Source organism: Melanostigma gelatinosum (genome assembly GCF_949748355.1).
Source record: "Melanostigma gelatinosum genome assembly, chromosome: 8".
NCBI lineage: Eukaryota > Metazoa > Chordata > Actinopteri > Perciformes > Zoarcidae > Melanostigma > Melanostigma gelatinosum.
Window position 1 is genome coordinate 19,746,547 of NC_136641.1, and position 23,658 is coordinate 19,770,204.

Consider the following 23,658-nt stretch of genomic DNA (forward strand, 5'->3'; position numbering starts at 1 on the left):
AAAGCGGAAGCTGCAGGAAAGGATCTTAAAACACACACACACACAGACAGAGAAAAAGGTTCAGCGAGCATAGAAAGCAGCAGCACACAGCCCGAGCTCCTGCTGCCTCCCTTTTGCCTGGCCTCTGTTCCTTTAATAAACTCATGGTTATCTAGTGTAACAAATGTCTCGCTGCCATCATCAAGTCCAGGCGAGGAGGGAGGAGTTTTTAATGTTCAGTTTGTTCTATGGATCGATGTCTGCTGGCATCGCCTCTCCCCTCGCCTGCACCCGTGCGTAAGATACCGTACCATTACCAAACGCCTTTTACGCGCAATTCCCTCCACATATTTATCCGCTGAAAAGCTGCCTGCGGGACTGACTGACACGCGTCAAAAACAGATGGTGAAAGGAGACGATTCGCCCCCCGTAGGAGGAGGAAGAGGAAGAAGAAGAAGAAGGTGAAGGAACAAGCCCGGCTGAACATCAGTTTCCCCGTTGAAAACGATTCCTAACTGGATTTTGTTTCATCGTGAGAGAGACTGAACTACTCCGAGAGACAAAATAAAGACTCGCACACACACACGCACGCTCTCTCGCTCCCCCCCCCTCTCTCTCTATCTCTCTCTCTATGCATGGACTATCGTAGACCGCATTCAGATTTCACCTGGGCACAGTGGTGAACTGCGACTCCAAAAAAAATGCCACGGCGGAAACAGCAGGCGCCCAAACGGGCTGCGGGTAAGCGATTTCTTTCTTCTTCTTCAAAGAACCTCTTTAATAATACCAGTGTATTATTTGTGTATCATATTTGTTATGAATCTCTGTATAGTTCCCCCCCCCCTCAAACTTTTATCATGTGGGACCCCCCTGAATAGATCCGCATCAGACCCCCGTATTTCGAGATGTATTGTCCCGAGGAGCCCCATCCGAGCAGGCTTTTGTAGTTGGTGAGGATTAAGTAGGCTACAGTTATATAACTGTATGTGTAGTGTTGTGAAGAATACGGACACAGCTACGCTTTGTGCTTATAATGGGTTTAATAGCACTGAAATTCAACTCATTTTCATGTCACCACAGAGTCTCTCAAGTGCTCCAACGTGGGCCTGGTACCACAGATGTCAGAAAGTCAAATGTTAAAACAATGGGATGGGGGGGGGGGGGGGGGGGGGGGGGGTTGCAGCATCACAGTTGGAGGTAAATTAAAAAAAGGCGAATAACATCAATACTAAAGACAACTGTTCATTAGGATTTAAAAAGACAACACAGCTGTGCAGTAATTCCTTAATCCCGTAACATGTCACATCGGGATTTATTCATTTATTGATCAGAAAGTTTAGTTTTCACTTACAGTTTAAAAAAAAAAAAAAAAACTCCGTCAGTGTGTTTTGATTTGACCCTCTTCCAGAGTAAAGAGGGGCTGAACGATGCGGAGCTGCTGTATCCGCAGCAGATGAACTCTGTATGAACTCTTCATAATCTTATGGACAAATGGAGAATGGGTTTCACTCACTCGCTCACACACACACACACACACACACACGGACACACAAATGCACTCCATCCACGCTGCTGGCCGGGAGAGGAGGACGCTCTCACACACACCTCCACAACCACACAGATCTCACCTTTTGGTCAGCAGTCTAATTTAGAAGAATCCACCATGTGCTTATGTGCAGTCCAGTGTTTGTGTTGAATTCATAATCTCATCTTTAAAGAGGCCCTCACACGGTTCAGGTCAATGTGTCGACTGTAAACTGCTTTCCTGTGTTAACATTTCTTTTCTTTTCATGTCATCCTGGTAGATTCTGCTCTAAATCTCAGCGTTTCCTCTCTTCCAATAGACACCAAAACATTCCACTAAATGTTTCTTTTTTTTTTTAAATTCTTTCCCAAAAATGCACTTCTCCTGAGGAAATGTTCACATTCACAAGGTCAAAATGCATGTTAAACTTGACCTTATTCACTGCAGTCTTTGCGTCCTACTTTATATGAATTGTGTTCCCTCCGAACTGCCTCGTTATCATGTAGCTGGTGGATTAAAACTCGATTGATCAATGGCATTTCAGCGTATGAGGATGCAATTACTTGGTTGTGGTGTGTTGAGAAGTTATCAGTCTTTATTATGGTTGCGGACGTAGCAACCAGATGGCGATTGTTCTCTGCCAATAATAGCGTCTCTTTATACCCGCTTAAGATACTGAGACCCTTATCTGCCCGGCACACTCTCAGTTTACACACACACACACACAAAGGCTCTCGCTGCCATACAGTCACACACACTAAATATTTTTCCCACATTTCAGCCTCCAAAAGCCCCCTTTTCTTAAAAACAATGCCCCCCCGGTTTTTATTCAGAGAACTTTAGAGAAGATGCCTAAGTGATCCCTTTACACGCTCTCAGCTGCCTCGCCTGTACTCTGGTAAATGTGTCAGCTCTATAGAGAAATAAGCCTTCCAGAAGAGTTTCTTCATTGTTGAGGTAATTGTCTCCTCTTTGACAGGCACATTCATCAGTGGCTTAATGGTCAATCAAAAGTTGGCAGGCAGAGTGTTTTCATTCTTTCCTATCCACTACATTAGGAATACTTAATCAAAATGTCTCCCGGTAATGGCTGTGAAGAGTTCATGACTGACTGATCCGTTGTCTGTGCCGATGGAAAATTAACAGCTCGGCACTGGAGAGATGTGGGCCTGCAGATAAACAAATTGTGCATTAATATTTCATCTTCAAGACCTGGGATGTGCTATCAAGCGGTGGAATATTCCTGGGCTGTGTTGTCATTTTTCTCGCGTTCATTTTTTATTTTTTTTTCCTTCCTCCTGTATTCTTGAAGGCTCTTTGCAGCTGTAACTCATTTCACTTGATGACTTTACTGGGGTTACAGAGAGTGACGACAAATTGATTACCTGGCAGAGCAAGAATGAGAGCGAAGAGAGACGCAGGCTGACAGTCATGTTATAATAATATGTTTAATGATGTGTGGAGGGGGAACAAGGAGAGAGGAGTATTGAAATAAGAGCATGGAAGATGCAAAGGAATGGGTTTCATTTTTTCTTTTTTTTTCTTCCGTAGGGCTCTTAAAGATGCAGTATCCCTCTTGGTGGAAATAGTATTTTGCAAGGTGGTGTAGAAACAAAAAAAAAAAAGACACCATTCCCAGCTCAAGCATTAATTCAGAGGACATTCGGCATCCAGGGTGTTTGTAATCTCCCCCGGGAATTGTATTATTAATAGGCATATTTGTAAACGTGAGACCACAGACGTACTAGTAAAGGCCAGTTGTGTCGGATTTACTTCCTTTGCATACATGGTTTGTATGTTAATTTAAAATGCCAATTACTCACCAGTTCAGAATAGGATGCACTGAACCTTTTGCTTTATCACTGAGAAAGCATCACCAAGACAGACGGCTATCAGATCCCAGGTTGAAATGTGTGTATCAGGTTTATATATGGTGTAAACCTAAAGCCCTATAAGTGCATGGGATGCATTTTTGAGTGAAGGGAGCCATATGTTATGTTGCGGCCGTGGGAGTATTCCTCTTCCTGTTTTTTTTTATTATTTTTTTTTACAATAGCTCTGTGCCTCAAACCGTTAGCCCAATTTGCTGTTAACAAGATAAATTGGAGAACAGACAAAGGCATTAAGTGTTGCAGTGCCAGCTAGTGACTGACAGCAGCTTGTGGGAATTGGCTAGCAGAAATTCCTCCTAAGTGGTTTGTTCAGAAAACATCCTACGATCAAGGCAGATGTTGTTTATCCAGTTTAGGTAGAAAAAGGAAGTCCATTTTGAATGACAAAGGCTGGGAGGAAAATGGCAGCAAGTACAATGATGTCTTATATATATATATATTTTTTTAATACCAGATTACCACCCTCTTGGGTTGTTTTGTGTCGCAACACTATTCTTTTGTCTGCAGCCATTCCAACAACATTTCATTTTTTTCTGTGATTTGCTTGAATTCATTGAACCTTTGTTGCACATTGTGAATAAAAAGAGAATGATACTCATGCTGGACTTCAATTCAAGGTTTTTTATTTTATTATAATCTTAAGTCTGTGTGTGATACCACTGGTGTTTTTGTCTTTCAAGGCCACATTTGCTCTCTGATAACCACAGTATAAATATGATGATTATTATTATTTTTTATTCTTTTTGCAATTATGTGCATGGCCGGTCATATATTTGCCATTCTAAGCTTCTCCGTATAAGATCTGATTAGCTGCAGGAAACGAGCGTTCCCATTGGCTGTGGCGTTATTGGTATAGCAGCTATGTAATCAAGTTAACGATTGAATTATGAAAATGACCAAATGGAACAATATTGTAAAGACAGATTACAGATGACTGCTTCACCTTTTTTTTTTTTTTATTGAAATGTACAGTCGTGAGAGACTGGAGAACAAATTCTCACCGTCTACTCCGTGCAGAGCAAAAATAACAATGCATGAAAACAATGAGGCGAAGCTCCTTGTTGGCCTTGGGAATCAAATCATGTGCTTGTAGCTATATGAATAGTTTCATCGCGCCATTTTGATACTTGAATTGTTATACTGTATGAGCTGCAGTGAAGCTCTTCTTCCTGTACTTTTCAAGGCTGCAATGGCAATTTGTGCATTTTCAACAAATCAGAATCCATACAATGAAATGTGAAAAAGCTCCAGTTAAAACCTGATACTATTTATAAGAGAGGCAGTTTTTCTTTTGCCCAGACGAAATGAAAAACTCGCCAAGAGATGTTATCATGAGCGGGCATTGGCTCTTTGTATTTTTCAGTGCACTGCATCTCTCTGAATTGATGTCAACAAAGCAAATGTTTAGTATTTCATCAAATCCAGCATTGGCTTATGAGCACACCCAACCATATACTTGCACTTTGTTGCAATGCTTGCAACTTTCTAACTTGCAGGCGCTCCCCACAGAGATACCCTTTTAATAACTTTCTCCTCATCAGCTAGTTTTTCACGCTCTATATTCTTACTACAGTAAGACAAATAGAAACATGAAGTCAGGTGGTTTCAGCGTGATCCCATCGGATTTTCTCCTGCATTGCCAGTTAGGAGACGGGTGTAGACAGATAATAGTTTGCGAAAGGCTTTTGTTTTGCGTGAGAGGCAGACAGGGTGGTGCACCGTCTAGGTGATAAGAACCAAGACTCCTGTGCCCTCCAGCACATTGATCTCTCTCCTCCGCTCTCTCCTGTGTGGAGAAAACAGCCTGTTATGATTGGTCTCAAAGCAAGTGCCTGTGCAGTGTTGCACCGCTCTACAGCAACTGCTCATTCACCTTGCCTTCCCTCTGAGACCTGCACTAGTTTCCAGGCAAATGACACAATTTGATATGCCGTTGGGGTGATTCATGTGGATAATGTTTCCATGTGATCATCACTGCAGAAAAAGAGACTGTTTCTTGTTATGTGTTTTTTTTTTTTCTTACTCATTAAGTCTGACAATAACTAGAATATTGGGAGAGTTTATTGGGAGCGGGCTAAAACTCATTATTTCTGCTAGACATCCCAAGTACAAAAGAAATGATGTGATGGTATTTTGTCCAGGTCCCCACAGATATAATGATTTACAGAGGAAAAATAAGGAGGAGACTTTATGGCTTGGGTTGTTCATTTATGTGGATTTAGAGGATAAGAATGCAAGGCAAGCTTACAGTTAATACAGTAGCACCAAGGGCCTGCTATTGATTACATGGAGGAGGTATGGCATGCTTTATAGGCTTTATGGTCAAAAGCGCTGCACCGCATGTGCTTTGTATTATTGTAATGATGGACATTCCCACCATTGTTTATGTCTTTGTAATTCATATCATCTGCAGTTTTGTCAAGAGCACGTCATCTCTTTTTTTTCCATACAGAGTCGAGGAGATTTAAGTGAGGATATCCATCTTGTAGTTGTTGACCTACATGTATAGTCAGTCAGAGGGCATGAATGTTGGCCATACGGTTGGGGGGGGGGGTCTTTAAAAACAATCGCAGCCGGATCAGGTTAAAGTAACCCGAGATGCTTTTGAATAAAGTTGCCATATCATATTTATGTCCTAAAAAAAATGTCTGTACTCTGATTTCAGAGGTGTAGACCGGCTGAGGTTCACGGATGCGCCGCTTTTATGAAGAAGCACCTCGGATGATCATTCAAAGCATCATTTGCGCTATAAACTATAAAGGTCATGATTTAAATGTTCATGTTTAAGTTTAATTTAAAACACCAACGCAATGATGCAAAAGGCCTCGCATTGAAATGAATGTGACATTCCCCTTCAACATGTGGGCGCCCCAAAAAAAAGAAAATGGAGAAAACATTAATCTTAAGTTATTCGCGGTGTACCTGATTTGCATCTTATCTAATCCTTAATGAGCTTCAATTAAGATGTATTATGCAAATTAACCCTCAGCTGCTATACTGACTTGCAGGAGCAGGAGCTATGACAATATTGTGCTAATGGTGTGATCTGTAACAATTACAAAGGTAAACTGCCTTCACACTGAACGCTCCAAATCTACGAGAGGTCGGTCTGCGAAATATGCATTCAGGTGTTGTGGAGATTTTGGAAATTTGTTTTGTTAAGACTCTGCCAATCCGCTGTTTTCAGCGGATAGAATTGTGAGAGTATCATTGATATCGGACGTATTGCTACTGTTTGTAACTGCAGTCGTCATATACGCATAACTATCTCCGCTGTAGATGTTAGTATATGCATCGACTCCTCCGAAGCTTATTAGTCACATCTTGAGAAAAATGGAATGAAAAGCTCATTTCCTGGCTAAGTGAAAAGTAATTAAACACTTTTCAATCTAAAATAAGCGACACATGTTATACAAACAAAGAAAGACAGGAGAATATATATATATTTTTTTGTCAGTGAACTGATGTTGAAACCCACTTTCATTCATAAGCAAAACTCAAAAATGTAGATGTACAGCCGGCCTCAGGTTTGTGATCACCACAGCGAGGTCGTGACCAGAGGAAGTGCTCCTGGGCACTTAACTCGAGCACTGTATGAAGCTGTGACCCTTTGCACCTTTTGTAACTTCATTTAGCACGAGGCTGATGGCTTCCAGACAGCTTTATAGCTGACGTGGTTTATGAGTCGTCATGCAGCGCAATTACATCGGACCTAATTTGATGAATCAAGTCAATGTTTCAACCGGCTCCGTTGACCTCCCTGGCCTGTGATCTTCTGTCTCTCCATGCGGGTCAAACGGAGGCTTTCACACTTTGTACGACTCAGTCACACTCCGGTAGGAAGAAAAATACTAATTAACATGCGCCTGTTATTACAGCCAATCAAGAATGTACTGATTCGTAATGAGCTATTGTCGGGTTTGTTTTTAAATGGCTTTGGCAAACCATCAGTCCAAATGAATCAGTTAATCAGCCAAAGCAAAGCAAAAATAATGTATTTTCTAAATTCCCCCCCATGTTGCAGTGCAAAAATGAGTCCTGTATTTCTCATCGTTGTTTATATTTATATTGCATGTTATATAGGCTCGGTGCCTGAAAGATAAACAAGCAGAAATAATCTCATTTTACAGCCGTTCGCCCCCGTCATTAACTCTGTCTGAACACCTTTAACTCTGTGATTTAAACTGGTGCGTTTGAGTGGCACGCCATAGAGGCAGCAGGCAGGAGTGATAAAGAGCAGCGCACATTCTGCATCACATGTAGAGTTGTTTTTGATCAAAGCAGCCAATCATAAATCTGCTACTAAATTACGTTTCTTTTTTTTTTATGTATCAAGAGCCACGATGTTTAACAAGACATAGTTAACCTTTATTGACTATAAATGTAATCGTCTACCGGATGGTTTAACTGCATTTACCAACATTTGGTTTGTTGAATTGTAATCCTACATATTGCTTGAAACGGCTCAAGTTGGAGCTTCATTTACAAATAAAGGACCTAAAATAGTTCAGTAACAATCTGAATGAGTACAATTGCATTGGAGACCGACCAGCGCCGCTAGCTGGCTAATTGTTCCATGTATTGTTAATGCTTCCAGTGTTGCAATCGAACAAACGCTTCTCTCAATAGAAACGCTGATTCTGGGGGGATAGAAACTCCCGCTTTCTAATTAGCAGAGCTTTCAAATACTGAATGGCTCATTTGATAATTCTTTTGTGAGCAGCAAAGGAAGTTTTAATGTCAAACAGAATGTAAAGTGACACGAATATCGAGTTTGTTTTTCATCATGGCAGGGGGTCCAGTGGCTCACGCGCCCTGTTAGACGCGTTAACATTCGGCCCCCGACGCCTCGAGGGTGCAGGTTTGAAGTGTTTAGCTGAAGCCAAAATATTGACATGAATGACAATATGATTTTGCTGCGTGACTTATTTTATTGAATGAGAATGTTTTAATTGATACGCTTGTGATTAATTCAAATACTTAAAATAATTCTGACTGCACGGTAAATTGCTTAAAAATGACGTGTAATGCGTGAAAAAACCGATGAAATCATAAAAAAAATGACCTTATGATTCTGAAGTTTCAATTCAATGTGCTTTACTGGCATGAATACAAGGAAGACAATATTGCCAAAGTGTCAAGTAATAATGACATTTAAAAGAAATATACAAAAGCACAAACCTAACGGCAACAGTATTCCTCCTGAAAAGGACTGTTGTCGGTTTAAACATGCAGAAAACAAAAAGACAGAAATACAGCTAGATCAAAAAGTTTAAAAGAAAAAACGTGAGAACTATTAAAACACAAACAACAAAGAGCAGACTAACGTTCAAGCACAGATCTCAACTGTTAAAAAGACGGTTTTAATTAAGCGTATATGTTGCGTGTTACTGTATGAACTGAAACAACATTTCTTTGATTGTGCTCTGAATAAAAACGGTCAACATAATCCTGTACCTAAACTAGCGACGAGACTCTGCACCGCATTGTGTTGAGAGCCTGTTCCTGAGGGCTGCGTCTGCCTGTTTGTGTCTCTAGTATGTGCTGAGCTGGTCTGTTGAAACAGCTTAATTGATACTCATTAAACAGCAGTGACAGCTTAGGTGTCCGTGATGAATGTAGAATAATTCTGTTGTACTTACAACTTGATTAAGGAGAAGCACACAACATGCCGGTGATGTAGCCTATGGCTTGGCCTATATGCACTTACGAGCTACTTAAGAGGATCAGTTTATCGGTCGTGCTACCTGCTGTGCCTGAAATATACAACTTTTCAAAATAAAATAAGTTTCGTTTTTTTTTGAAAGGGCCTGTAGTTTGTTCGACTTTGATTTTGATCATTTGGAAAGTGTAACGCCTAAGAATAGACCTAATCTGAAAATGTGAATTATGTTGACTTTCCTTTGTGTTTGTTCAGCTGCAGTGTGGCATTTCCCCGCAATAATAAAGTCAATGGATGTCAGGCAGATGAAAAATGTGCATCTTGTGTTATTTCAGTTGAAAATTAGAGGCAATTGGAATTGTTTCAAAATTGACTGTCTTTGTAACGAGTGCATGACGAATGGTATAATTTAGAGGAGAAAATGAACGCTGGGAAACCAAAAAACATTATTCTGCAGCATTTTATATGCCATGATATTCCATGAAGATGAACTAATTTCACTAAATACCCCACAAAAAAGACTCGCAGTGTTGTTCTACATTGTCATAGAAACCTAGTCCCACACAGTGGAGATCGGGTCATCGGGTCAACGTGGCAAAAAGCCAATTTATCATAATGTTATAATTTTAGGGTTTTTCTTTTAAGGCCTCAGAGAAAAACGCCACATTAAAATCCTTATCGCTCTCTTTATCAAGGCCCGTGCTGCTTCTCGCTTTGCTGACATCTGATTAAACTGACGCTCTGCCCCCTTTCTCCATGTTGAGAATACATGAAAGACGGGGGGAATTTCCGAAGGATGGATTTTCAACTATATCCTCACATGATTAATACTACACTGGGAGGTCTTTGTACAGGAAGTGGCATGTATAATTATGGTCCAACTGTGTCTGACTGAGAGCAAACATGATGCCAAAGGGCTACCAGTGGGAACTGCGCTGACACGTCACACACGTGGTTCACACATGTGTGCGTAGGTGATGTCATCGTCAGCCAAATTCCGTGACGCTGGGCCCACAACTCGTGGGTCAGTGTACTCCGTCCAGCTGGCAGCAACGTTCCCAAAAAAAACCAGTGAATGTAATTAGCTTCAATAAAAAGCCAACAGGGAAGTATTCTCTCTCCGTGTTTTTAAGAGTTACACGTGTCCAACCAAACACAGAATGATACCCATGACCTCACTGGCCATAACTACTAGTTTGTCCACATTTGCTGTAGCGTTGAGAGCAGATGCAGATTCATCACCTTCCCCCCCCCCCCCCCCCCTTTTTACAAGAATTTCAGGGACTCCATGTCCTCCCATGTTCTGCCTGTTCATCATATATCTCAGCCCAGACACATTCAAGAGGTTGCTTAGACAGACCAGCCATAAGTCATCCTGCCTATCAAGACGAGAATGTGTTTCTCTGCCTGGTTTTCAGCTGTTACTTGTAAACCAGAACAGCATTCTTAAGATTAACTGAGTGACAGGGAGGCCTCTAAAAGCAAACTACAATAGTACAATATGTTACAGTCATATTTTATGGCCTTTAGTGTGTGTTTGTGTGTGTGTGTGTGGATCAACTGAAGGGTCTAATAGGCCTGCATTGCACCTTAGGGAGAGTAGAAAATGATAGTGTTGTGTTACTGCTGTTTTTCATTCGGCTAATCATAGCAATACAGGTGTGCGCGTCACAGGAAACCCGGTTGGACCTGGTCATCCTCACAAGTGCACATCAGATGTGACAAGGTTATTCCGATCATCCTTTATTCATTTTCCGAAGCTTGTTTTCAATGCGTCGAGAATTCCTTTGAAGAACATGTTTTTGTCTTGAAGTGTGTGTGTGTGTGCACGTGTGCTTCTGTGTCTGCCTGCGCGAAAGAAGAAAAAAAAAGTCATTGATATAGAACTAACTGTCAAAATAAGTCGTGTTCAATCCAAAACCGTTTAAGTTGTCAAGGACATATTTTCCTCCTTCCCATATCCTGACAAACATTGAGTCAGCAATTGTCTGTTGTATTCCCAGTCCTGGTATCTCGTGCTCCCCCCCCCCCCTCCCCCCAGGCCATTTTAAAGTTGTAGAAAGTGGTCATTTTCTCTGTGTCAGTAGGAGGTCAGTGTTGTGGCAGTCGGCAAAGCTCTTCAGTCTGGTGAAACAGAGTCTATCGGGAACCCTAAAGACATTTTGTCCGGCGTAGTCGCCCCTCGCTGTCTGTCTGTCTGTCTTCATGCCCGTCTCATCGTTCTCACGGCGCTCGTAGAACGTCTCGGAAAAGCTCGAAACATTTGTCCGATTACTTTCCAGATCTCCAAAACTTTTACTCAGACCTGACACACCTAAGGCTTCTCAGCTGTCAACCGACTGCAACTTTCAAATCAGCCATGAACTTGACATGTTAGGACTCTTAGTGAATATGTGCATATAGCTGCTTCTTTCTGTGCGGCCATTTGTCCTGCTGTCGAAACCAGTTCTTGTTATATTGAGCTCCTATTCTGTCTGAATGTCTACCTGTCCCTCTAGCTTGTCTGTCTCACTCACTCTGTTGGTGACTGACATGTCCTGTTCTGCGCTGTATGCTGTATCCCTGGTAAACTGTCGCCGGAGGGCTCACTCATCACTAAAATGTAACCGAGGTCACGCACAGATCATTGCTTTCGCCAAAGGCCTTGACTTTACCACGGAGTGACCCCCGCGCAGGACAGCGGCGCGTCCGGAAATAACACGAGTATCATCTGCTAGAATGGAGAGTCTGGGTCTTTTTTACTGGTGGAAACCTGGTTTGGATGAGAGGGAAAGGTGAGATTAACTGTGTTTGAATCATGTCAGATTGATATGAATCACAGAATCATTTTCAGAATCAGCTAATTTTGTTTTGAATATTATCTGGAGAACCGTTCATCCGATCTACTTTACACTTGGTGGGTGTAATGCTGGGGACCCGAAGACGTGCAATTTGGACACAAAACACGTTCAATATTAATAAACTTTGAATAAACAAGCGATTCTGCTCCTGTGCAGCAGCGGGGGGGGGGGGGGGGGGGCGGAGCTTCAGGGCTCTGCAGGCTCTTTCCAGGCCGCGGCCCATTGACTGCAGTTGACTTTTGCTGCAGGATGCTGGATATATATACTCACCTTTCGACCGAACTCTTCTCTTCCCTGGAGTCGACGACAGATGAGTTCTCGTGAACTCTGCAAGCATTACCACTGGAAGCCAAAGCAATCGGCCTCTCCATGAAAAACAGGTTGATCCAGAAAGTATGTGCCCCTTTGTTCTATCAGGGCTGTGCCACTAACAGTTATTTTAAGTAGCTTGAAGTCAACTTTACAGAACTTGAAAATTCATCTGTGTCTAGAAATCTGTGAACAGCAATAAATGCACAATCTCCGTGTTAAAGACGGGGAACGTTTCTCTCACCCAACAGTCCCAGTTTTGTACTTTGGCTAACTCATGAAATAAATGTTCTCAAATCTAAAACTTAGAAGCCTGCTAACAACCTGATTTAATAGGGGACAGCTGGGTACAGGTTGTGGTGGTGAGTCGCTGTCGTTCTGGCTCAAACCCTGAACATTGCACCAAATTATTTCTAATCTCACTGTTGGTCTCTAACAACAGGATAACGGGGCAGCCGACCTTGTAGGCCAACAAATCTCATTAAATCTGCAAACAGCAACCGTAACAGTGTAAAACAATCGCATCAGTTATCACAATCCACTTCATATGTTATGATGTGCACTTCTTGTTTCTTTCCATTCAGAGCCACTGCTCTTATTGCAGCCTTGAATAGCTTCCTTTGAAGGCTGCTATAATCCCGAAACCCAGGGATGCCTCACACACCCTCAGTGAATTAGTTGTTGATGTGGTGGATCCGCTGCACCCAACTTGCAAAGCGGGGGCACTTGACTCTCCGGCCTCACTGCTCGCTGCATCCAACCGGTTTTCTTTTTCTCGTCTGCCAAATCCTCACATGCCACAGTGAGGCAAGCAGTGGCCGTTGGTGCCATACGACTGCTCGCAGAGAGTGATCATTTATTCCTTGTGAGGGCGGCTTGGTAGGGGTTGATCAAGTTTCTTGCACCGGTACCTCTGTGAAGGTTCATAAGGGTGCTTTTGATTATCCTGTTGAAACACGGCGCCAGGTGCCACATGGACACGTTTTTTATGTTATCAGAAATGTATCTGCTCTTTATAAGACAGAAGGATTTCTATTTGAAGTCCCTGCATTCTCTTCACCTGTTTCCCCCCCATTTCTGTAAGTTATGATGAAAACGATGCCGTCAACTTCAGCTAATCGGTCTCTGTGTGCACACGCTTGTGTGTTCATGTGCCCTTAATCGCTAGTTGTTTGTGCGAGTGCCTTTATGTTTGCATGTGTTTCCTGCATGCCCTCACAGCCTGGCAGCGACCCAGCAGAAAAGTTCCGGTACTGTCCAGACGCATCCTTTAGGGACCTCATCAGCCCCTGAATTTCCTTCCCCTCACGCCTGAGGGCATCCATATTCATTTCCTCCACTGATTTGGGGAAAATGATGAAAGGCTGGCTTTTTTTCCCCCCCCATCTCTTATTTCCTGCCAAGGTTGCCTGCATTTCAATGCAACGCAAATCTGCAAAGACCTGAAAACACGCTCCCATTTGGACATGACCAGTTCCATGTTATTAGTATCACGCCGTGTCTAAAGGGAAAAGGGAGGCCCGGGGTTCTTATTGTAGTAATACAGTGTCTTTGTGTGGATCAATGCACAGTACAGTATGTCAATCTTTTATTTTTGAAACTGACTCATTGTGAAATGACTCACTATTGTCTGTATGTACTTCACGCAGCATGCTTCCGCCGTCTCCACATAAAGGTCTGCTTCTCATAACATGAATATCTCATCCATCGTCACGTTATGAGGGCTTGATGATATCATAGAGATAACTGCATTGGTTTGAAAGGAACCTGTGATTAAGCTGGTGGGTGGGTATTTACCGGAGACCGGAAATGAATGTTAATGAAAATAACAGCCACATACAGTAATAACCCGACTCTGTAATTATTTGGATGCTTTGATGATGCCATATATACACAACGCACACATGCGGCAGCTTAACTAAACCTCAGGTAGACTATTTGCTCCGCTAGCAGGATCCTGCCCTCCTCGCTATGCACAACAGCGCTCAGGGCGTGGCGGCGGCGGCGGCGGCGGCCCGGCTCCAATGAAGGAGCGGGCTCGCAGTTGCCGAGACAACCCTACACACACACGTGTACACAAAGGAAAGGCCCCACTGTGCGAGAGGATCATCTCCACCTCTGGCTGGATAAAGAGCGGCGTCGCTCCACTCACTGGAATGCGCTCCTGCCCTACAGGCGAATGCAGCAGATTGTGTGTACGGTTTTACGAGCATCCCACATTGATCATTATTATTTACGCAACCTCTCACGGAGGTTTATACTTACAGCACCGTAACCAGAAGACAGTTTTGGGTGCAACTGTGTCTGCCTATTTAAAATGAAAGCTCATTAACAGGTATTAAAAAAAAAAAAAACGATGCTTGGAATTTAGCAAAGCTGAGATTTTTACCAAGCCTGGGAATTCATCTGATTATGGTGAGAACTATGAATCGGTCTCTGTGATTTGGAGGTTTTTCAGCCCAAGGTTGAAATCTGAAATCACTCTGAAGTGATGATGCGGACAGCTTCGTATCTTCGACACTTGCATCGCTGTGATGTCTTTTGTTATCAGTGTGACAGCTCACTCTCATGAAATGGCACTTGATAGTTTTCACCAGTGGATTTAGAGAGCTCAGGAACTTAGTCTGTATTGTTGAGCTCCAAATCTGGGCCACATATGATAACAGAATTATCCTTCTGTACAGTAAGCGTGCGGATACTCATGCAGCTGCCTGTCATCTGAGGCCTGCGAGATGCAAAATAGCTTGTGGCTGTGGGAGTCGGATAGACCTCGGTTTCTTTTATAGTGCAGCTTTAACTGTGCACAAAGAGTGTGTGGGCATGTATCACTCTGACCCAAACACACTTGTTCTGCTGACCGGCGCAGTGAAGTAGTTTGTGTACAGCAGCCGTCTCTCGCCACCGGGGCAGGTTGTATTTTGTTGAGCCCGGTGGCACCTGAACTAACTCACATAGTTATATATATATATATATGCTATATATATATATATAAATATATATATATGCTATATATATATATATATATATATATATATATATATATATATATATATATATATATATATATATATATATATATGCTATATATATATGCTATATATATATGCAATAAATATATATATATGCTATATATATATATATATATATATATATATATATATATATATATATATATATATATGCTATATATATATGCAATAAATATATATATGCTATATATAAATATGCAATAAATATATATATATATAAATAAAAATAATGCAATTTTTTTAACTCATGTAACTAAAGGGCTTCATTCAGAATTTCTAAAGTAGAATCCCTTCGCTAAACCTTTTAGACCATTTCAAGTGAACAGACTTCCGTCGTCCACAACGCTGTTTTAAAATGAATCAAATTGTTATTATGGTCCGTGCAGGTTGAGTTGCATCGGGCTCATATGTAAAGGAGCTTCAACGTTCGGCCATCTGGAAAATACGGATTTTAAAGAGGGTGAGTAAAACGTAAGCACTGCTTTGGGAAAAAAAGAAGTCAGCTAATTGTAAACAGCTGCAGGGGATATCACCCCTCAGACTATTGACAAAGCAGTGGCACAAAGTCCCCCTGAGGAGCTCAGGATATACAGGAACACTTGAATGTAGTCTGGCCTGCCGAGGAACATAGAGAGTGTCTGTTTTAACAATAGATGATACCAATTCAGTGTGCTCCTAATCATTTATTTATTTATTTTGTGAACAGTTCACACTGCAACGTTCCCCAGGCAAAAAAAAACCCAACGGGAAAAAAGCCCATTAGAATCAAATAAATGTCAAATCCTGCTAAGTGTTTACACATGACAAACGTCTAACATGGCTAATTGCAGATAAGTGTCAGGCTGAACTGTGTTTTGAGCCTTACGATGGTGCAAAATGGCGCCGTGTGTTTTTTTTGTTTGAAGGCAGCAGCGATAAAGCCTGGGTTTTTTCGTAAACGGGGTGGAAACTGAGAAATGTTTGTCTGCATGCTCGGTGTTTGTCAGCGCTGAATCACGCCGGTCGTTAGGGTCGCTTTGGAATGACGGACATCTTTATTTCACGTGGAAACAAAAAAAGATACATGCTACACCAGCATATTGATGAACCATATATTGTGAATTTAACACCGAAGAATACTTTCTGTCGAATTGAACAGAGACATTGAATCGACAGACCCAATCCGGGGAAAGAAAAATAATGCTGTATTCTGTATGAAAGTACTCACAACAAAAACAACAGTTCAAACAAACATGTTAATGTACGAATTCATCTCACGAAGAAAAAACAAACAACACTCCCTGTTGTGTACAGGCCTTCGCGTTGGTATTTTTCTGCCGACTTGCGTGTTCCAGTGTCTGCTTGCACTGTGTGTTGTGCAGCCTCCAGTGTCCGTGTAGCAGTGTGACTGGGCACCATCTTGTGTCCTGAGCAATAGCAGCAGGCTGTTCCATGGCAGCACACCAGCTGCCTGTAGCAGGGAGGGAGAGAGGCGCTGGGGCCCGGCCGGCTTCAGATTTGGGTCCGTGAGTTATTGACCCTCTTTGATAAACCCCTCTGAATGACAGTGGCATAATTCAGCCTAAAAGTTTGCACTGTCACCGGGATGAGCTGACTGTCTTCGCTGAATATATGGGTGCAATTTTCGAAATAGGTTTACAGCAATTCTTGTGAGAGGAGGGCGAGATAGTGATATTACTGACTTTATCACTGCAGCTGAGCAGCATCTAGCACCTCTCCCCCTCTGTATCTCTCTATTCGTCCGCTGTAGAGCAGTGAAGGATCACACAGCAGCACACACACAGGTACTACTAAAGAGAAAAGAGTCCAGCTCTTAAAGGGGGACACGGGAATGATGTGCCATTATTACAGTAATGCTGTATTATCCACTCTTATCCTGAGATTATGTGTTTCTTCTTCCCGCCGGTTGTATTTTGCATTCGGTTTAGTATCTTAACTCAGTGTGTGTGTGTGTCTCATTGTTTGTCGTCTTGCAAATGTCTCTTGTACACTGGGTATGTGGATACACACTTCTGGTGTTGTTTTTCATCAGATGCGTCATTTTCTCTGAATTAGTGTTGGAGTGCAGTTTCTTATGTTGCTCTGAGAATGTCTCACATAACTGTTTCCCATCGCAATTAATATAATCTGTGGTCTAATGTGTAATTTAAGGACATTAGCGAAATGTGCAGAAACTTTTTCAGTCGTTTTTTAACTGATTTTTGATGATTATCTATCCATATTCATCCGAAGGCTACTGGAAATGAGTAATATAGAAGCACAGCGAATGTGATTTAATAGTAATGTGAGACCTGTTAAGCAATAGGCAAAATAATGAGTCACTCTCTCTATAAACTGTACCTTTTAATCCCACTACATTTCTCTCACTCAGGCTGCATTCGTAATGTATTTTCGTCCGCGTATTATGACCATCTCATTGTTGAAATCTCACTGAATCATTTCTCTTTTCTTTTCCCTTTCATGTGTCGAGACAGAATCTGAACTCGTAAGAATCGAATACACCGAGCACAGTAGAGTGCATCCTATAAATTGATTTTGACCCAGCCTTTGAACAAAAGGAACACTGTTGCATTGCCATCCACGGCTGATGCCACTCCCTCTTTGGCTCACACTGAATGCTCTCCTTTAATAGTGTGATGGGTGGTAGCTGGCTGACAAAAAAAAAAAAAAAAGTGTCTTGTTTTAGTTGGTTGAGGAGAGGTGGGCAGGGCGAGGATGGGGTTTCTGTGACTGGCACCGATCAATCACTGTGAGGGGAAGCTAATGAAGCAGGCTATGGTTTATTAAGGGGTTAGCAGAGAGAAGATTACTGCAGGGCCCCAGGAAGCCCAGGGAAGGAGGACACAGTGTACCTCTAATGGTTAGGGGCGAACCATAAAGCAATCAAGGTGTTTGCTCTAAGCTGGCACCTATAATGCGATTTGGGTGTGGATACAGATAGTTTTAAAAATGTGTCTTTTATTTGTGCAGGGCGAAAATAAACAGCACTACTATAGCGAGTGCTGCAGGTTTGGATGCAGATTTACAATTTGAAGGTCATGCTTCCAACAAGAAAACAAATTGCGCTGGTTCACAATATTGTGCGAGCCCACATTAGCCCTTGTTTTGGCATTTTGCAAATACAATCCTGATTTTAAGCTGACGTTCATCGGGTGAAGTCTGGAAAATAACCTTATCCTGAAAAAGTGCGAGCACATTGAAACCAGGGCACTTCTCTGAGACAGTTTGAAAGACAAATGAGTAGCAGGGGAGTGAAAAATGCAAAGCAGATGTTTTTCTCACCGTTTTTAATGGCAGCGAGACATTACTGATGCCATTACATAGACCTTTTATGGCTTCTTTTAATCCCCCGGCCTGCCTGAGGAAAGAACCCCCTTGTGGTGCAGAGTAGCCGCTTTACTTCAGAGCAACAATTTGAACCCATTTCCAACTCACTTGCCTAATCTGCCACAGGGTTTTACATGGCTTCCCCTGTCATTATTCTGCCCTGAAATCAAAGGTAAAGTGGCATTAAAATACACCTCTTAGGTAAACATGTGCCGCTCACCACGTAGGGCTGGACTCAAAGTGTCTTTTGTAACAACTCGTCCCAAAATACTGCAGCGCGTGCACAGTTTTTTTGTTTCCCCCCATGCAACTTTTGGTCGTGCGGTTCACATTCTCCCACAATGATTGATAATGAGGTCCAATAAGTACCTTGTAACTCCAGTTCCACACTTGCATTTGGCGTGCTAGATTTACATGCGGTGCCGTGTTTCGCTGTCTGCTTCCTGCATCAGAACCAACCTGTAAAGCTCAGAGGAGCACTTACAGGGGTCTGGTTAGGGGCTGAAAATGAGGAGGAGATGAACTGTACGGCTCCATCCCACAGTCCGGCCGACAGTATATCAGCGGAATCGCAGCCCGCTTGGGCGTGTGTGTGTGAACGCTCCACTCATAAATATCTTCCCCCCCTCCCCCCCCCCCCCCCCTCCCGCACACCGCCCCAAAGGGGCCTCTCTGATGGTGATGGCGAAAGGATGTCGCTGTCTGGGTGATTGAGTGCTGCTGGTCCTGGCCCTGGGCACATCCCCGCACTCTGAGCCCGAGTGGAAGGCCTACCGCTGAGCGCTGGCCTGAAGGGAGTAGCCTGAAGGCGGGCAGCCGCACAGCAGCAGGATTTGCCTCTCTTTTTTTTGTCTCCCAGACACAAGAACACCAACTTTTATATAAACAGATTAGAGAGTAGAAGGTATTAAATCAGCCGAATGTTTGTTTAATCCAACCTGTATCTTATATACGTTTGTTTATATATGTTAAATCTGTGTGAACTAGCCTTATCTGAACTTGCACCCCATCTCTCTAAGCATTTGTCACTCTCACTCACTCAGAAATGTGAAATAATCAAGGCGCAGTAATTAGCCTCACTTGCTGCATTGTAATTGGGGGCAGAGGGAGGTTGCTCATCCTATATGTTTTTTTCCCCCTGGTTGATAATTGCAGACTTTAGCGTGCCCTCTGTTTTAATTTTTTTTATCCTCCTAAGCTCGTTCCCATAGATGCTGATGCTATTTTGATGCAGTGGCTCTTGTGTGCGCTTCATCAGTCATCAGAAGCTCCAGCGTTTTGAAAGAGGGAGAGTTCATCTTGTCTATTCCCTTTTTGGGTTTCAGCGCCGTCAGCCTTCCCACTGCCTCCACCATGAGAGCCTTGACACTGTCCAGGTCCGTCCTACTTGGCAAGAGGGAGAGCTACAGAGAAAGGCAGAGTTTATTTCCTGTTCTTGTGAATCATATATCAGGACAATTCCCCTCTGTGCTGTTTGGCAACGGTGGAATGACGGGTGTCATTTATCATACGGACTGAAAAGAGGCTGTGGGAAAAGGGATTTGAATTCTTCTGGAAGTGTGTGGACTCTCCTTAGTGGTGAATCATTAAACGGAGGAGTTTTTCAAAAGGGATATGAGTAACTCCTTGCGCCGGTACTTTGTTCCCCTGTTTCACTGGCTGGCTCAATCATTAAATGTCTCAAAAAAATAAGATTTACTAGTTTTATAAACATTGTGAAGGGACATGGCATTTAACTTGTAATTGGGGATTTTTGCCCTGCTGAAACCATTAAGTCGCTCTTCAGATTTTGGGTTTGACGCAAGCTCCATGGTCATGCTTTGCACGAATTATATTTAAGCTAATTTGAATTTCCAAATTTGATTAACGCTGCATTTGTCAGCTTCTTGTTGTCCTGCTAAGTGATGCCATTTTCATCTTCACCATTCACTTTATTTTTTTCGCTCTCGGTGGTGGTGACTGGTATTTAAGATTGTGCTTTATAAACATTTTGTGTTCCTTTGGAATTTTCTTTTCACTTGTCAGGGACGGTTACTATTTTCCCACACTTTGAGTCGGGGTGATCAAAGAAAACGACTTTTGATAGACTGTCACCAGCTCCTCAGCCTGCACTGGCAGAAATAAATGTGTCAAGCTTTAACTTATCCTCGCAAAAACATACTCCTAACCCCCGCTGCTCTAATTGAGTGTAACTCCCAGAAACCTGTGAACACACATGCAAAACTGAGTAGATCATAAATCAGGCTTCTATAGACAGCCGCTGCCACCCCGCCCCTGCCAGAGCCTTCCCAAAGGAACGACTGGTTTCCATGAGCTGGCTGGAAATCAACCTTCTCTTTATGATATTTTTGTACCCGCCATCCAGACTTTGTGTTGTTTGCTTTTTTTTTTTTTTAATCGGAAAGTTAGTTGAAGTCCTCATCAAATGAAAAGTGTCAATAAGGTATTGTATCGGGAAATGGGACTCTGTGTGGTTCAGCTGTCAGCAACTGTTAGCTGTCTCTCATATGCAGATCACAAAGTTAAATGTGCTGTCAGCAAGTCCTCAGCTCGAAATAGACGTGTTGAGGTTTAGCCTGAGAAGCACCGCTACCCCCTACCGCCCAGTAGAATGTGGATCCATCAAACAATGTGAACACATATCAAATCTCAGCGTAAAGGTGTCATGAAGCACATTTTCAGGTTTCAAGGTGTTGGAATGGGCTATGAAACAAAATGATCCATAGCTACCTTTGGTGTGTCTTTTATCTGCAAGAATGCATGAATAACACGTCTGATGTTGATGTTATTTGGTACTATTCAGCTGTGAGGCTACAGCGTCGTGCAGTGCAGGGGTCCGGGCTGCCTTCCTTCTTGCAGAGAGTTATATCTTGATGTTTTCTGAACCCAAGCTCTTAGTGCGTGACCTCTCCCAGAGGCCCAGAGTCCCGGGCCGGTATCTTGACATGTTAGCCTGCCACCGCCTGCTAAAGAAGAGTGTAGATGCCCCTGAGGTAAATGAAAACATTTGGTTCTTGCCAGACCTGTTTACATCTCAGATGGGCCACATGAGCTGGCAGGTGACGCATGTACAGAGGAGAATCGGAGACCGCAGCGGTGGCCTACTTCTTTTCTTCCACACAGGGCCATGCAGGCCACAACCCAGATGAATATGTTCTTGGCTCACAAAAAACACTGCGGTGAAACTGACAAAGACTGACCTGCATCCAGGTGAAATGCAGGCTCTATCGTCGCCCTCTAATGCTTATAGGGATCAGTTTCATTCACTTGCTGTGATAGCATAGTGATTCCACTGTACTGCAATGTCTTAAATTGATAAAATCCTCTCTTTTTTTTTAGTGAATTTAGAGGTTCATTCAGTGGCTGTGCATTCCTGATCGTCCTCTCCTTTTTGTTCTGCTATTTCAGTAATAGACTTGACATTGTGTCACCATCTCATCTCAACATCTGCAATTACCAGACAATCCACATTCAAGTCCCATGGGGAAGTATGATTGCAATTAAAAACACGGGGCAAATGTTAATTAAGTAAACTACTTGAAAGTGGAAACAGTCAATGTTTTTACTTCTAACCCCGCACTTCTTTTTCACTTCCATTTATATTCGCAGACTGGTGCAAATTAAAGTTTCATTTTAGAGACGCCGTCAAGGTTTTTCATTTTTTGATTCTTTTGGTAAATCTTCCATTATACACGTCACACTTTCAGCCTCTTTGCTACACGATGCTGTTGGTAAATGTTTGGATGTTCGCCACTTGACGTGGAGACTCGTGGTGGATAGCACTGCGGTTCACCGGGTTATTAAATCAGAGGGAATAACAGGCCAACTTCTGGCCATTCTCGTGATTGATGAGCCAAGCTTTATTTGCTGAGGCGGTGTGTTTGTTCCCGTGTAATTGTCTACCAGATGGCTAAGCTAACTGTTCTTAAATGCCTTCAGACCTGCAGGGGTCCTGGGTCCTAACATTTTCCCTGCTAATGACATTATGCCTGCAAACATCTCATAGCTGTTTTTCTTTCTTAGCTTTTCTGATCCCTAATGTTCAGCAGGATCAAAATGGCTTTGCAAGGCATTTAGTTCAAATGATTTCCTCTGCACCATTCTGTTTTTAATTTGTTCAGAGTAGATGTTTTGAAGGCGCTCTGTTGGTAAACTCCTTTGCGTAACACTTGAATTTGAAGGGAGATGGGGAGGGGAGGGGCGGGGGCAGGACTCCACTCTACCTGTGAGGAGTCAGATTGGAGGAGAAAATGGATCTAGGTGGCAGCGCGAGTCATCAATCACAGCCCCTCAAGGGGAGCTGCAGCTAAAGCTGCTCTGAAGTGCTATCTGTCAGCTGCTCCGATCCAGCCGGGGGACCAGAGAGGGGCCCTATCGCCACCCATCAGCCCTTACCCAGCACACAACTGCCATGTAAACATGTGCAGGTGCTGCTGTCAAAATAAACCCTGTACCAGTTCACGGGGTCGCGCATATTTCCACAAATGCTCAGTCGGCCTTCTCATTGTGAGGACGTTTACTCCCCCTTGATGCTTTTTTTGTGAAAACATCTCCGGATGCTGCGGTTCCTGTAATAGTTTTTATTTTTTTCCGATTGTTAACAGTGTTGGGTGGTTTATTGTAATTTAAAAGTGAGTGTACGGTTTATTCTGCTCTCCCACGTCCCTCCCATTCCAATCCTGAATAAAGCCACCAAGTGCTTCTCCACCGACGTCGAGCCGCGCCTGTCGATACCTCTCAAGATGGATAGTTGTTCTGCATGCTTATTGATTCGGCACAGGCCAAAGATATAAGTATCATTTGTCATTTCTGGAATTATTTGGAGTCCTAGTTAAAACCCAGAGTAGAGGGGGAGATGGCCATGCCTTGGGGGGGTTGGTAGTTGGTGGGGGAGTAGCGAGTTGTCTGGGCTTTGATGAATGACTGCACGGGTTTTTGGTTTTTACTGCGAGCGCCGAGGTCCCTTTTGCTGCTATTTGCTTTCACCCTGGTCCAAGAAAAACAATGTGATGGGTCCAAGGACTGAGCAGCATCGTCCTGTCATGTAGCGTAACACAGCGAGCAGGGTGGTCCAGGCAGAAGAGTCGGGAGGAGG

The 23,658-nt window shown here is 42.9% G+C and overlaps 1 protein-coding gene across 1 annotated transcript in view; it reads left to right on the plus strand.

Annotated features, from left to right (window-relative positions):
* Positions 1 to 629: 629 nt before the first annotated feature.
* The window catches only part of tshz2 (teashirt zinc finger homeobox 2), a gene marked incomplete at its 3' end in the record, with an annotated part of 37,380 nt that continues 14,351 nt past the window's right edge, over positions 630 to 23,658 (plus strand). The window contains exon 1 of the mRNA XM_079272885.1: positions 630 to 720. Within this exon, the coding sequence (XP_079129011.1) occupies positions 681 to 720 (40 nt within the window). The 5' untranslated portion in view covers positions 630 to 680. The remainder of the gene's footprint in view (positions 721 to 23,658) is intronic.